The 13901-nt window shown below is 41.9% G+C and overlaps 1 protein-coding gene across 31 annotated transcripts in view; it reads right to left on the bottom strand.

Moving 5' to 3' along the window:
• RABGEF1 (RAB guanine nucleotide exchange factor 1) overlaps positions 1–13901 on the bottom strand; it is a 164487-nt gene that overhangs the window by 48054 nt on the left and 102532 nt on the right. The window contains exon 1 of one of the 31 annotated variants that reach the window (XM_016957542.4): positions 11899–12848. The exons of 28 other annotated variants lie outside the window; for them this stretch is intronic. In XM_016957542.4, the coding sequence (XP_016813031.1) occupies positions 11899–11923 (25 nt within the window). In that variant the 5' untranslated portion in view covers positions 11924–12848. Of the gene's footprint in view, positions 1–11898; positions 12849–13901 lie in introns of those variants that run through there. 2 more of the 31 variants (XM_016957543.4, XM_063814301.1) reach the window with 2 other exon arrangements.

The raw sequence follows: 13901 nt of genomic DNA, 5'->3' as shown, positions 1-13901 counted from the left end.
TACTCAGGAAAACAACAACAACAGGTATCAGTACACCCAACAACTTTGATGAATCTCAAAGGCTTTATGCTGATAGAAGCCAGCATCTTAGTTCCTTCTGGCTGCAGTAACAAAATACCATAAACTGGGTAGGTTACAAAAAACAGAAATTTATTTCTCACAGTGCAGGAAGCTGGCAAGTTCAAGATCAGGAAGTCAAGAGATGTTGGTGTCTGATGGTTCAATGAAGGTACCTTCTCCCTGTGTCCTCACATGGTGGGAGGGGGAGACAGGCTAGGCTCTCTGCAGTCTCTTATAAGGGCACTTACAAGCCCCAGTCATGAGGTCTCCACTTTCATGAACTAATCACCTCCCAAAGGCTCCACCTCCTAGTAGCAACACCTTGTGGTTTAGAATTTCAACATATGAATTTGGGGGACACACAAAGATTCAGACCATAGCAGCCATCTTAAAAGTTTACATATTGTATGATTCCATTTAGGAACTAGGGGTAGGAAAGAATGTGACTATAAAGGATTAGCACGAGAAAGTTTTTTGGGGTGATGAAACTGTTCTGTATTCTGATTGTGGAGGTGTTTACATAAATCTAATAAAATTTAAAAATTCGCAGAACATTATACTCCTCCCAGATCAATTTTACTCTATGATTTAAACAAAAAAAAAAACCTCGGCTGGGCACAGTGGCTCACACCTATAATCCCAGCACTTTGGGAGGCTGAGGCGGGTGGATCACCTGAGGGCACGAGTTTGAGACCAGCCTGGCCAACATGGCAAAACCTCGTCTCTATTAAACATACAAAAATTAGCTGGGCATGGTGGCAGACATCTGTAATCCCAGCTACTTGGGAGGCTGAGACACAAGAACCGCATGAACCTGGGAGATGGAGGTTGCAGTGAGCCAAGATCATGCCATTGCACTCCAGCCTGGGCAACAGAGGGAGACGCCATCTCAAAAAAAAAAAAAAAAGAAACTTGAGAGGCAATTTCCAGGTTGGATTAGGGAGAAGTACAGAACAGAAGACACAGATACGATACTGACCAAGAGACAACTACAATTAGAGGACTTGAGGTAACACAGTGGGTAGCCAGGCATGGTGGCGCCTGCCTGTAATCCCAGGTACTCAGGAGGCTGAGGCACAAGAATCGCTTGGACCTGGGAGGCAGAGGCTGCAGTAAGCCGAGATCGCACCACTGCACTCCAGCCTGCGCAACAGAGTGAAACCCTGTCTCGAAAATAAATAAATAAATAAATAAATAAATAAGAGGTAACAGTGGGAATGGAAAGACGACGGGTGGTAATCTACCTTAGAGGTCAGATCTTTAATAGTTATTTAATGAGACTTGACAGAGAGAGGGAAATCTAATTAGAAAAAACTCTCAAGTTTACTGTTTACTTCCTCTACAAGGTTAAAGCCCTCCACGGTCAGGATTTAGATCTAAGACACCAGCCATTTATAAATAGTAGATAAGGCTGAGGTAGAAAGCAAGAAAATAACAAGTAGAAAAAAAGAAAAGAAGAATAGAGTCCTAGAATGTTTTTAAAGACCATCTACTACGTCCTATAGTAAGAGATAAAGATACTAACATTAAGAAATCATGACTTATTCCATCAAAAAGGTAGTAAGTGGCAGAGACATCACTAAGCACTAAGCTTCCTTTTTTTTTTTTTTGGAAGACAGGGTCTGTCATTCAGGCTAGAGTGCAGTGGCGTGATCACAGCTCACTGCAGCCTTGACTTCCCGAGCTCAAGCAATACTCCACCACTCAGCCACCATGCCTGGCTAATTGTTGTTATTTTTTTGTAGAGGCGGTGTTTCGCCACGTTACCCAGGTGGTCTTGAACTCCTGAGCTCAAGTAAGCCTATACTTAGTATGCCAAGTCCTGGGTTTCAAATTATTTTGAAAGTCTGAGCTAATCTTGCCATTATCATCCTGATGTCCCTTTTCTTCCCTTCCAAGAGAAATGGGCAAAAGGAAGATACCTATTTTTTCGCATAGATCAATTAAGTTTTTTTAAATTTTGTACTGTAAGTATGATAGTACTAGTCAATGTTACTAAAATGAACATAGTTTGGGAAGTCTGCCTAGCACATAACCTCCCGTGTTATCAGGAAACTGTCCTCTCAATCCACAAAGATAAGCTGGCAGCAGCTATATTTGTATAAGGTGAATGGTCCCCCAATTCAGGATCACAGCTGATTGCCTCCAACTGTGTTAGAGTCTTTTGCTTCGAGTTTTGGAAATGGGACTAAGTCGGGGCTGTTCTCTTGAATGATGGAGCTGTGTGACATGATCCTTCTATCAAGTGGTCTGAGTATCAGGACAGTCTACAGAATGAAATAGACATACCCCAAGAAGCAGAGAAAAGTAGAAGGTCCTGTACGTCCTGAGTGATTTCAATCTCCCGGTTCCAATCCCTGGCTAAGGTTTACGTGCACGCCCATCCTCAGATTCTGAGTCATACACCCTGGTCCCCTAACTACTTTTTTCGTTTTTTCTTAAGCTGGTTCCAGTAGAGCCTATTATCTATGCCAAAAGACTTGTACAGATGCTCTTTAAGAGCTAGAAAAACATAAAGGAGTGCTCTGTGGATTACTTGGCATACATTAAAAGCTCACTATGTATTAGACAGAAACAATAACAATAGCTCTGAGTCTAAGAAGACTGATTTGGTGTGGACCATGAAATCACAGAGATCAGTCCTATCTGCACTCCAACCCCAGCTCTGCCACGTACTAGAAATGTAACTTTAGGCAAACTATGTAATATTTCTGAAACTCCCTTTCCTATCTCCCTCTCCAACCTCTCTGCTCCTATCATTTTCCACCTTTTCACCCAACTAAGCCTCATAGGACCTGTGCACCCATGACCTTCACTCTCTGGTGCTACACCTGTGATTATGTCACCTTACACTGCAAAAAGGACTTTGCAGATATAATTAAGTTGACTAATCATTAAAATAAGGAGACTATGCTAGATATCTAGATGGGCCCAATGAAAGCACATGAACTCTAAAATGCAGAAGATAACAAGGACCCAGAATGGCCAAAACAATATTGAAAAAGAATGTAAGAAAACTGACATTTCCTAATTTCAAAACTTACTACAAAGCCATGGTAATTACTACAGCGTGGTACTGGCACAAGGAAAGTTACAGAAATCAACGGAATAGAATTGAGATTCCAGAAATAAACCCATACGTCTTCTGTCAACTGATTTTCCATAAAAGTACCAAGACTATTCAATGGAGAAAAAAAGAGTCTTTTCACCAAATAGTGCCGGGAAAATTGGATAGCCACATGCAAAAGAACGATGTTAGATGTTAGATGCTTACTTCATACCACGTACAAAAACTAACTCAGAATCAATCAAAGACCTAAATGTAAAAGCTAAAACTAAAGCTCTCAGAAGAAAATGTAGAGGTAAAATTTTCATGATATTGGATTTGACAAAGGATGTTTAGATATGACACCAAAAGCAGGAGCAACAAAAGACAGATAAATTGTACTCCAACAAAATTTTAATCTTTTTGCTTCAGAGGACCTTATCAAATGAAAACAGAACCCACAGAATGAGAGAAAATATTTGCAAGTCATTTATGTAATAAGGAACTTGTATCCAGAATATATAAAAAATTCTTACAACTCAATAATAAAAATTAACAATTTTTTTAGCAGGTAAAAGATCTGAATGGACATTTCTCCAGAAAGATATGCGAACAGTCGTGAGTATATGAAAAGATGTTCCACATCATCAGTCATCAAGGAAGTGCAAAACGAAACCACAATGAGATGCCACTTCACATCCAGTAGGATGACTAGAACCAAAAAGTCAGAAATAACAAGTGTTGCCAAGAATGTGGGGAAACTGGAACCCTCATATACTGTTTGTAGGAATGTAAAATGGTACAGCCATTGTGGAGAAGCTTGGCAGTTTCTCAAATGATTAAACAATATTACCATAGAAACCAGCAATTTCACTCCTAGACTAAGAGAAATAAAAACATGTGTCCACAGAGAAACTTGCACGTGAATGTTTATATCAGCATTATCCATAATAGTCCAAGAGCAGAAACAACCCAAATGTACATCAACTGATGAATTAATAAACAAAATGTGGTATATCCATAAAATGGAATATTACTTGGTCATAAAAAGGAATGAAGTACTGATACATGCTACAACATGGTGAACCCTGAAAACATGCTAAGTGAGAGATGCCAGTTATAGAAGACCACACATTATATGATTCCATTCATCTGAACATCCATACCAGGGAAATCTAGAGACAGAAAATAGACTGGTGGTCACTGAGCACTAAGAGGGATAAGAGAAAGGGCATGGGTTTCTTTTTGAGATAATAAAAATGTTCTAAAGTTGGCTGTGGTAATGGCTGTCACCTAAGTGTGCACTTCAAAAGGGAGAATTCTATGGTATGTGAATTATACCTCAATAAAGCTGTCTTTTTAAAAAACAGAGGAGACAGAATGTGAAGTTAGAGAGAGTCAAAGCACTATTGATGGTTTTGAAGCTGGAGGAGACTAATAGCCAAGAAATTTGAGTGGCTTCTAGAAGCTGAGAATGACTTCTGGCTGACAGCCAACAAAGAAATGAGGACCTCAGACCTTCACCACATGAAAATGAATTCTGCCAACATGAGTGCATCTGGAAGGAGACTCTCCCTATCACCTCCAAATAAAAACCCAGGCTGGCCGATGCTTAATTCTGACCTCCTGAGGTCCTCAGCAGAATACCCAGCAGCGCCTGCTTGAACCTCTAATCTACAGAACTTTCAGATAATAAATGAGTGCTGTGGACTAGGGGCAATGGCTCACACCTGTATTCCCAGCACTTAGGAAGGCTGAAGTAGGACGACTGATTGAGGCTGGGAATTTGAGGATGCAGCGAGCTATGACTGCACCACTGAACTCCAGCATGGGCAACAGAGACCTTGTCTCTTAAAAAAATAAAAATAAAAAATAAATGAGTGTTTTAAACTGCTATCCTTCCCACTTACCCCTTTGTTGGGAGAGCCTTTGCACATGCTATTCCAAAGTGAGGAATGCTGTGGCCCTTGCTGTCCAGGAGGTGGTTTGTTTCTCATCGTTTAGGTCTAAGCTTTCACATCAGACTGTGAGAGGCCTTCACTAGCCTCTGTGAAATACTACCTACCCCAGCCTACCCAACCCTCATCTCCGTATTGGACCCAATGCCATTTCTCCATGTCCTATTTATTATTATTCTTTTGGGGGATGGGGGTGGCGGGAGAGGGTAGAGGCGTGTTCTTACCACCTGGCCCAGGCTGGCCTTGAACTTCTTACAGATGTGAGCCACCATGCCCAGTCTTCATGTCCTATTTCTTTTTTTCTTTTCTTTTCTTGAGACAGGGTCTCACCCTGTCACCTAGACTAGAGTGCAGTGGTGTGATCATGGCTCACAACACTCGACCTCCCCAGGCTCAAGCGACCCTCTCGTCTCAGCCTCTTGAGTAGCTGGGACTATAGCATGTGGCACCATGCCTGGCTAAGTTTTGTATTTTTTGTAGAGACAGGGTTTCGCCATATTGACCAGGCTGATCTCGAATTCCTGGCCTCAAGTGATTCACCCACCTTGGCCTCCCAAAGTGCTGGGATTATAGGCATGAGCCACTGCACCCAGCCTCCATGTCCTATTTCTAATAAATATTTTTTATTTACTTATTTACCCATTGGTCTGTCTCCCTCACTGCCAGAATGCAATTTGCTGAGGACAGAGACCTTATTTTCCTTCTCCACTGTTACATTTCTAGTGACTCAAATAGTACCAGTGTGGTGTTATAATATATATTGGTTTTCGTCTATAGTCCCTGGCTGGTAACTACCATAGCCCTCATCCTAGGATTTTTTGTTTTTGTCTTTGTTTTTTTGTTTTTTTTTTGAGACAGGGTCTCGCTCTGTTGCCCAAGCTGGAGTGCAGTGGTGAGGTCTCAGCTCACTGCAACCTTCGCTACCTCCCGGGTTCAAGTGATTCTCCTGCCTCGGCTTCCCGAGTAACTGGTACTATAGGTGCCTGCAACTATGCCCAGCTAATTTTTGTATTTTAGGTAGAGATGGGGTTTCACCATGTTGGCCAGGCTGCTCTCGAACTCCTGACGTCAAGTGACCTGCCTACCTCAAACTCCCAAAGTGCTGAGATTACAGGCATGAGACACCACGCCCACTCCCAGGCTTTTGTTTAAAAGGCTGGGTGTGTTAGGCTTCATGGGCAGCCTCTCTTTCTCCTACCCTCTTTTTACCTGCCCCAAGGCAGGACTCTATTCTGGATTGGTCTTAAACCCTCCCCAGAGAGGGTCCAGCTCTATACTCTGAGGGACGAATGCTGATGTCAGGAAGCCTCCATAAAAACCCAAGAGAACTGGGCCCAGGAAGCTTTCAGACAGCTGAACACAGTGCAGGTTCCTGGAGGGTGTGCACCCAGGGAAGGCATGGAAGTTCTGCACCTTCCCCCATTCCTCGCCCCCAGCATCTCCTTTACCTGGATCCTTTGCAATATTCGTTATAATAAACCGGTAAACAGAAGCATCTCCCTGAGTTCTGTAAACCACCTCAGCAAATTAATTGAACCTAAAAAGGGAGCCATGGGAACCCCAACTTGAAGCTGGTCAGTTAGAACTTCTGGAGGCCCAGAGTTGCAACTGATGGGGGTTAGGAGGGGCACTCATGGGGACTGAGTCCTCACCCTGTGTGATCTGACACTATCTCCTGGTAGATAGTGTAGGAAGTGAACTAGAAGACACCCAGCTGGTGTGGTGTGTAGGGGAAGAAACCCCACACATATGGTCATGGAAGTCTTCTGTGTTGATGATTCCTGTGGCGTGAGCAGAGGAAAAACACAGTTTGAGGGGTTTTGTTCCCTGCACAACTGGGCATATCACAGGTTCTCAATTCTTTGTTGAAAGAAGAAAAACTAAATGAATAAGGTTATTGTAGAGACCATAGAATAACATGGCTATAAAGCAATGATACGTACTAAACGCTTAATAAATACAAAAATCCCTTCCCCAGGGCCAGGTGCAATGGTTCACGCCTACAATCCCAGCACTTTGGGAGGCGAAGGTGGGAGGATGGCTCGAAGTCAAGCGTTCAAGATCAGCCTGGGCAACACAGCAAGACTCTGTCTCTATTATTTAAAAATGTTCAAAAATCTCTTCCCCTCGTGAGTGATTAGCCATTATGTTAAAATTATAAATGCTGGCTGGGTGCGGTGGCTCACGCCTGTAATCCCAGCACTTTGGGAGGGTGAGATGGGCAGATCACATGCTCAGGAGTTTGAGACCAGGCTGGCCAACACAGTGAAACTCCGTCTCTATTAAAAATACAAAAATTAGCCGGGCATGATGGCATGCACCTGTAGTCCCAGTTCCTCAGGAGGCTGAGGCAGGAGAATCACTTGAACCCGGGAGGCAGAGGTTGTGATGAAGTGAGGCCGTGCCATTGCACTCCAGCCTAGGCAATAGAGCGAGACTCTGTCTCCAAAAAAAAAAAAAAAAAAAAATACATGCTAACCAACTTTACAAGGGAAAATAAACATCTATGGGATGGTTAAATAAACTGGGGCATGACCACACAAGAGAATACCGAACACTAAAAAGAACAAACTATTAACACAAGAGCAACATGTTGAGTTTTCTAAAAAGTGCATCTTAAAAGGTCACATACTCTAGGATTTCTACAACCTTTCCAAATGACAAAACTACAGATATGGAGGACAAATTAGTGCTTTTTCCAGGTTAAGAGTGGCGAAGGCAAGGAAGAGGAGGGGAAGGAAAATGGTGTAAGCAGTTAACCCAGCAGGCCTGAGTTGCTCAAATGATGCACATTCTCAGACAGGCCTGCTTGGTCAGCTGGGTTAGACTGGCCCTTGGTCAGCTCCTAGAAACTGAGGTCTTGTACTAGCCCTATGCCCTAAATGATAAGGGTGTTTTGTATGGTTACGGTACTGAACCACACTGTCCAGCTTGTCTAGATATTTTGTGCAAACTGTATGATTTATGGTAAACACCTGATTTCCTTCTGGAGTTGCTGTAACGGTGATCAGTTTTAAAGGGACTATATGCCTATGTGATATGGTTTGGAACTGTGTCCCCACCCAAATGTCATGCTGAATTGTAATCCCCAATGTTGGAAGTGGGGCCTGTGAAAGGTGATCTGATCATGGGGCAGTTACTCATGAATGGTTTCGCACCATCCCCTGTGGTTCTGTGCTTGTGAGATCTGGTTGTTTAAACGTGTGTAGCACCTTCTCTCTTGCTCCTGCTCCCACCAGGGGAGACACTTTGCTCCCCCTTTGCTCTCCACTATTATTGGAAGCTTCCTGAGGCCACCCTAGAAGCAGAAGCCGCAATGTTTCCTGTACAGCCTGTATAACTGTGAGCCAATTAAACCTCCTTTCTTTATAAATTACTCAATCTCAGGTATTTCTTTATAGCTACGTGAGAATGAACGAATTAATATACTATGTGACCAACCTCCAGTAAAAGCCCTGGATTCTGAGGTGTACATGAGCTTTCACAAAAAACACTTCACACATGTTGCTAGAGTTTACGGCTGGGGAAGTAAGCACATCCTGGGCAACTCTGCTGGGAGAAGACACTTCGAATCTTAACAATGCTGGTGTCCTGTAGAATCTGCTCAATGCACAACTACCCTTTATTAATCCTACTTTGTATCTCCTCACTGTAACAAACCATAGCAAGGAATAAATATGCCCTGTGAGAGCCTCGAACGAATTACGAAACCTGGGGGCAGCCCTGGGGACTGCTGACACAGGATGTGACTACAGAGTCATAAGGGAAGTCTTTGGGGTAATGGAATAGTTCTGTATCTTGGCTATGGTGGTGGCTACAGGAATCTACGTATGAGATGAAATGTGCATGACACTATACACATACATTGCACAAATATCAATTTCCTGGTTTTGACATTACATTATAGTTATGTAACATGTAACCATTAGGCAAACTAGAAGAGTACACAGGACCTGTCTGTACTATATTTACAGCTTCCTATGGATTTGAAGTCATTAATTGTTCCAAATTTTAAAGTTTAGTTAAAAATCACACATGAACGTTTTTTAATAAAAATAAACACCTATCATGGGACTAATGTGTACCAGTTAAACACAACACTCAGATCATTCTGCTGCTTCTAAGTATAAAAAGAGAGCAAGGGTACCACCAAAAGAGAGTGCCATCATTTGAAAGGCTATGTGGTGGTGGTGACAGCTGTTACGGTAGAAGGCAGGAGAGTCGGCACACCCAGATTGGACATCACAGCTACAGACAGCATATCCTGTAAACACAGGAAGAAACATGGGGGATCAGCTGTGTGAGACTCAACTCCTTCTCTCCTGGGCAGACAGACCTGTCCCTAGACAGTAACCACCACCAGCACTGCTTCCAGGAGGGAGCTCCGAGGGGCCACACATCGCTCCTGTTGGAGCACTGCATTCCAATAAATAGGAGCTTGGTTGAGCAACCTGGGCATAAAGAATGCACAATTCAATTGGTCCCACTTATGTCAGGGAAGACAGAGTAAAAATGATCTCTGCTGCTGGGACAGTTAGGATTCTGTAAATTGTGCCTCGGCGCTAGGTTTTATTCTAGGTCCAGGTACCCTAAAAAGGACAGAGAGGTACAAAGCTTACTTACAAAGCTCACAGAACTATTAGTGTTCTTTCTTAAGGCTCTGGATGCAAACCAGTTTCATCTCAGAAAAGCAAAACCAAAACACTTTACAGATGTGAGTAGTTTCCCTCTATCCTTCTTGGGGGTCCGCTTCCTATTCCTGGGTTCAATGTCATGCCCTCAGAGGTCATTCCTCTCTCCAGACAACTCATCTGGGACTTACAGGAAACATCCAATCAATTCTAGTAAAACGATAAGGTATCCTTTGACCTCAGTTAAGAAATAAAACTTACGGGTGATTTTTTTCCCTTAATTTTTTTTTTCCAGTTAGAAAATAAAGGAATACTCATTATTTACAAAACCTGATATATACAGACAAGCAAAAAAAAAATGTTTTGGTCGGCCGGGCGCAGTGGCTCACGCCTGTAATCCCAGCACTTTGGGAGGTCGAGGTGGGCGGATCACGAGGTCAGGAGATCGAGACCATCCTGGCTAACACGGTGAAACCCCGTCTCTACTAAAAATACAAAAAGTTAGCCGGGCATGGTGGCAGGCGCCTGTAGTCCCAGCTACTCAGGAGGCTGAGGCAGGAGAATGGCATGAACCTGGCAGGCGGAGCTTGCAGTGAGCCGAGATCATGCCACTGCACTTCAGCCTGGGCGGCAGAGCGAGACTCCATCTCAAAAAGAAAAAAAGTTTTAGTCATCATCCAGAGGCAGTTACTGTATATGGTACATATTCCTATAGTGTTCCCTCTGCACTCATTCAAATATTTATATACTGATTGATTACTGCACGAAAGGCACTTGGGATACAAATGTAAGTAAAAATAAATCATTTCAGTCATTGCGGAGCTTACTGTGTAATATGAGAGATATGACTATGTATCTGAAAGGCCTAAAGAAAATAAAACACTATTAATGCTGAGAAATTAACTTTAAAATGGCTAACTTTCAAAAAGAATTAACATTTATGTGAAATAACCTAGATAGGTACATGAAATCTGTGGAACTCTTGTAACAGAGAAACAATAACAAGTTAGAAAGTAAAAAAAAGATATCAGTCATAATAGCATCAATATGTAAACACTTGTAGAAAAACATTTTAATGAGAAAATATAATCCACATAAAAATATGGAAATATACTTAACATAATGTGTGAAAATAAATGTTGTAACAGTGTCAAACATTCCAAAATGTTTAAGTTTACTACAAATGGCCATAAAAATCCCACAAGACTTTTTGGAACTCAACAAAATGAATGTCAGCAAAAATAAACAGACTCGATTATTTTTTGATTTTCTAAATTAATTTTCTGAATTTTTATTTGCAAACTAGTTAGAAGACTGTGAACACAAGAACAGACCTGTCAAACCACTACAGGATACACTGACTCAAAAATGAATCCAATGTAATATATAAGGTAATTTAATGTTAGAAGAAGGAGAGGAAGGGGAAATTTTCAATAAATAGTGTTGCAATAACTGGTCAGCAATCTGACACCCCCTACATTAATTACAGGTATCTTTAAAAAGTTAAAGATTTTAGAGACAAACAGAAAATGGAAAGAACTAAAATGAAGTATTCATGAAAGTTCTAAAGAGATGAGTGTCATCTAAGGTTACAAACTGCAGGGAAAGTCAGAAAGGAAACAAAACTTAAAATACATAAACTGAAACATCTAGCTAGTTTTTAAGAGGCTATCTGTAGCCAAAATATAAAAGCAAATAAGGGACTAGAAAAAAAAAATCTGAACAGGACAATGAAGTATTTTATTAAATTCAGAAATAGTACTAACAAAATTTATAAATCTTTGATAGCCAAGCAGGACAAGGTTATGAGCAGACCATGACCTTGAGCAGACCGCAAAATGTGAGCAGTTTGCTAGAAACAGAAACAGAATGCCAAAGGGTATGTGCATTTAAAATTCTGACATATACCAAACTGGTCTGACAAAAAGGCTATACCATTTACATTCCCACCTACAGTGTATGAGGGAATCTGGTCTCCCATAACCTCATAAGCATAGCATTATCGAACTTTAATTTTTGTCAGTCTGACAGGCAAACAAAAAAAAATCATTTAACGTGCTTTTCCCTAAGGTTAGCCATCTTTAGAGATATTTATTAGCACTAGTATATTTTCTTTGATTAACTGATTTTGCTCATTTTTCTATGTCATTACTATTTTCTTTTGATTTATAGATATTCTTCTTATATATCTTTCAGTACTCACCTTCATGGTATGAAGACGCCATCATTCTAATAAAAGACTTATTAGCATTTGCAATCTGTAATCCAAGGTTCACCAACTTTCATATGATTAAATATAATGCTTCCAAAATGAATGTGAATGTCAATGTCAGAGTTTTAATGTTAAATATAACAAAACATTATTTGTCCAAACGTTAGCTTGGACAAATAATTCCAAATGATAATCAACTCCCTGGAATACAATGTAGAGCAGAGCAAGCAGGGGAGCATTCTCAAGGAATGAGTTCTAGACAACAGTCTTCTATTGTACTAGATCACGCCCTCCTTGGTTAAGCAAAATTGTAACTCTAATCTGAGCATGCCATTCTCCGGACTAACAGCTCAAAATTACACACAAGATAATCTGGCTACCGTAGCCTACTTTGTACCATTCTCTATGCCCTCGCCCAGGGAAGCAGCACAAATGGTCAATTTATTCACTAAGTTACTGACCAAAAATTATTTCTCCTAACTCCACCTAAAGTAACAGCAACTTGCAACATATTAGGTGGTCTCTGTTAAAGGCATTTCTTTTCTTTACACTTTTTTTTTCTTTTCTTTTCTTGACATAGGATCTGGCTCTATAACCCAGGCTAGAGTGCAGTGGCATGATCACAGCTCACTGTAGCCATGACTGCCCAGGCTCAAGTGATCCTCTCCACCTTAGCTTCCCAAGTAGCTGGGACTACAGGTGTGCACCACCATCCCTGGCTAAATTTTTTGTTTTTGTTTTTGTTTTTGTTTTTTGAGACAGAGTCTCACTCTGTTGCCCAGGCTGGAGTGCAGTGATGCAATCTCAGCTCACTGCAAGCTCCGCCTCCCAAGTTCACACCATTCTCCTGCCTCAGCCTCCAGAGGAGCTGGGACTACAGGCACCTGCCACCACGCCCAGCTAATTTTTTGTATTTTTAGTAGAGACCAGGTTTTACTGTGTTAGCCAGGATGGTCTCAATATCCTGACCTCGTGATCCGCCTGCCTTGGCCTCCCAAAGTGCTGGGATTACAGGTGTGAGCCACCGCGCCCAGCCAACAGAGACAGGATCTAGCTATATTTCCCAGGCTGGTCTCGAACTCCTGGCCTCAAGCAATCCTCCCATCTTTGCCACCCAAAGTGCTGGGATTACAGCCATGAGCCAATGCACTCAGCTCAGAACTTTCTTCTCAAAGGCATATCATACTTTTAGCTTTGCTGTAGCCATTTCATCCATAATCACTTGCTGTGGCTGGGTAAAGTGATACACACATACACACACGCCCACACTGGTTTAGAGAAATACAAAACACAATGCCTAGACCTGAAATGTATTTATTCAGATTTGTTAGATGGCGCAATGAAATAAATATTTGTGTTATGCTCTAAGCTTTTAAGAAGCCTTTTGTATCTAAAATATAAGACACATATGTAAATGACATCCAACTGAGCTGTACTGGCCATTGTACTGAAAAAGGGCTACCACATGTTGCTACAAGGTCTCACCCTGTTGGCCAGGCTGGTCTCCAACTCCTGGGCTCACGTGATCTGCCCACTGTGGCCTTCCAAAGTGCTGGGATTACGGGTATAAGCCCCCATGCCTGGGCTAAATTCTCAACAGAAATAATAGAAGCCAGAAGATAACCTGACAGTGCTGAAAGATATTAAAGTATGATGGCTTTAAAAAAAAAAAAAAAAAAAAGCTGAAAGAAAAAACCTGCCCACCTAGCATCCAGTGCTCAGTGACTATTTCCTTTAAAAACTGATGGCAAAGGCCTGGCACAGTGGCTCAGGCCTGTAATCCCAGCACGTTGGGAGGCCAAGGTGGGCAGATCATGAGGTCAGGAGATCGAGACTGTCCTGGCTAACATAGTGAAACCCCGTCTCTACTAAAAATACAAAAAAATTAGCCAGGCGTGTTGGCGGGTGCCTGTAGTCCCAGCTATGCGGGAGGTGAGGCAGGAGAATCGCTTGAACCCAGGAGGCAGCCGTTGCAGTAAGCCAAGATTGCGCCA

This window comes from Pan troglodytes, chromosome 6, assembly GCF_028858775.2.
Source record: "Pan troglodytes isolate AG18354 chromosome 6, NHGRI_mPanTro3-v2.0_pri, whole genome shotgun sequence".
In the NCBI taxonomy this organism is placed as follows: Eukaryota; Metazoa; Chordata; class Mammalia; order Primates; family Hominidae; genus Pan; species Pan troglodytes.
Note: the sequence above shows the minus strand (reverse complement) of the source record. Positions and strands in the feature narration are given on the sequence as shown.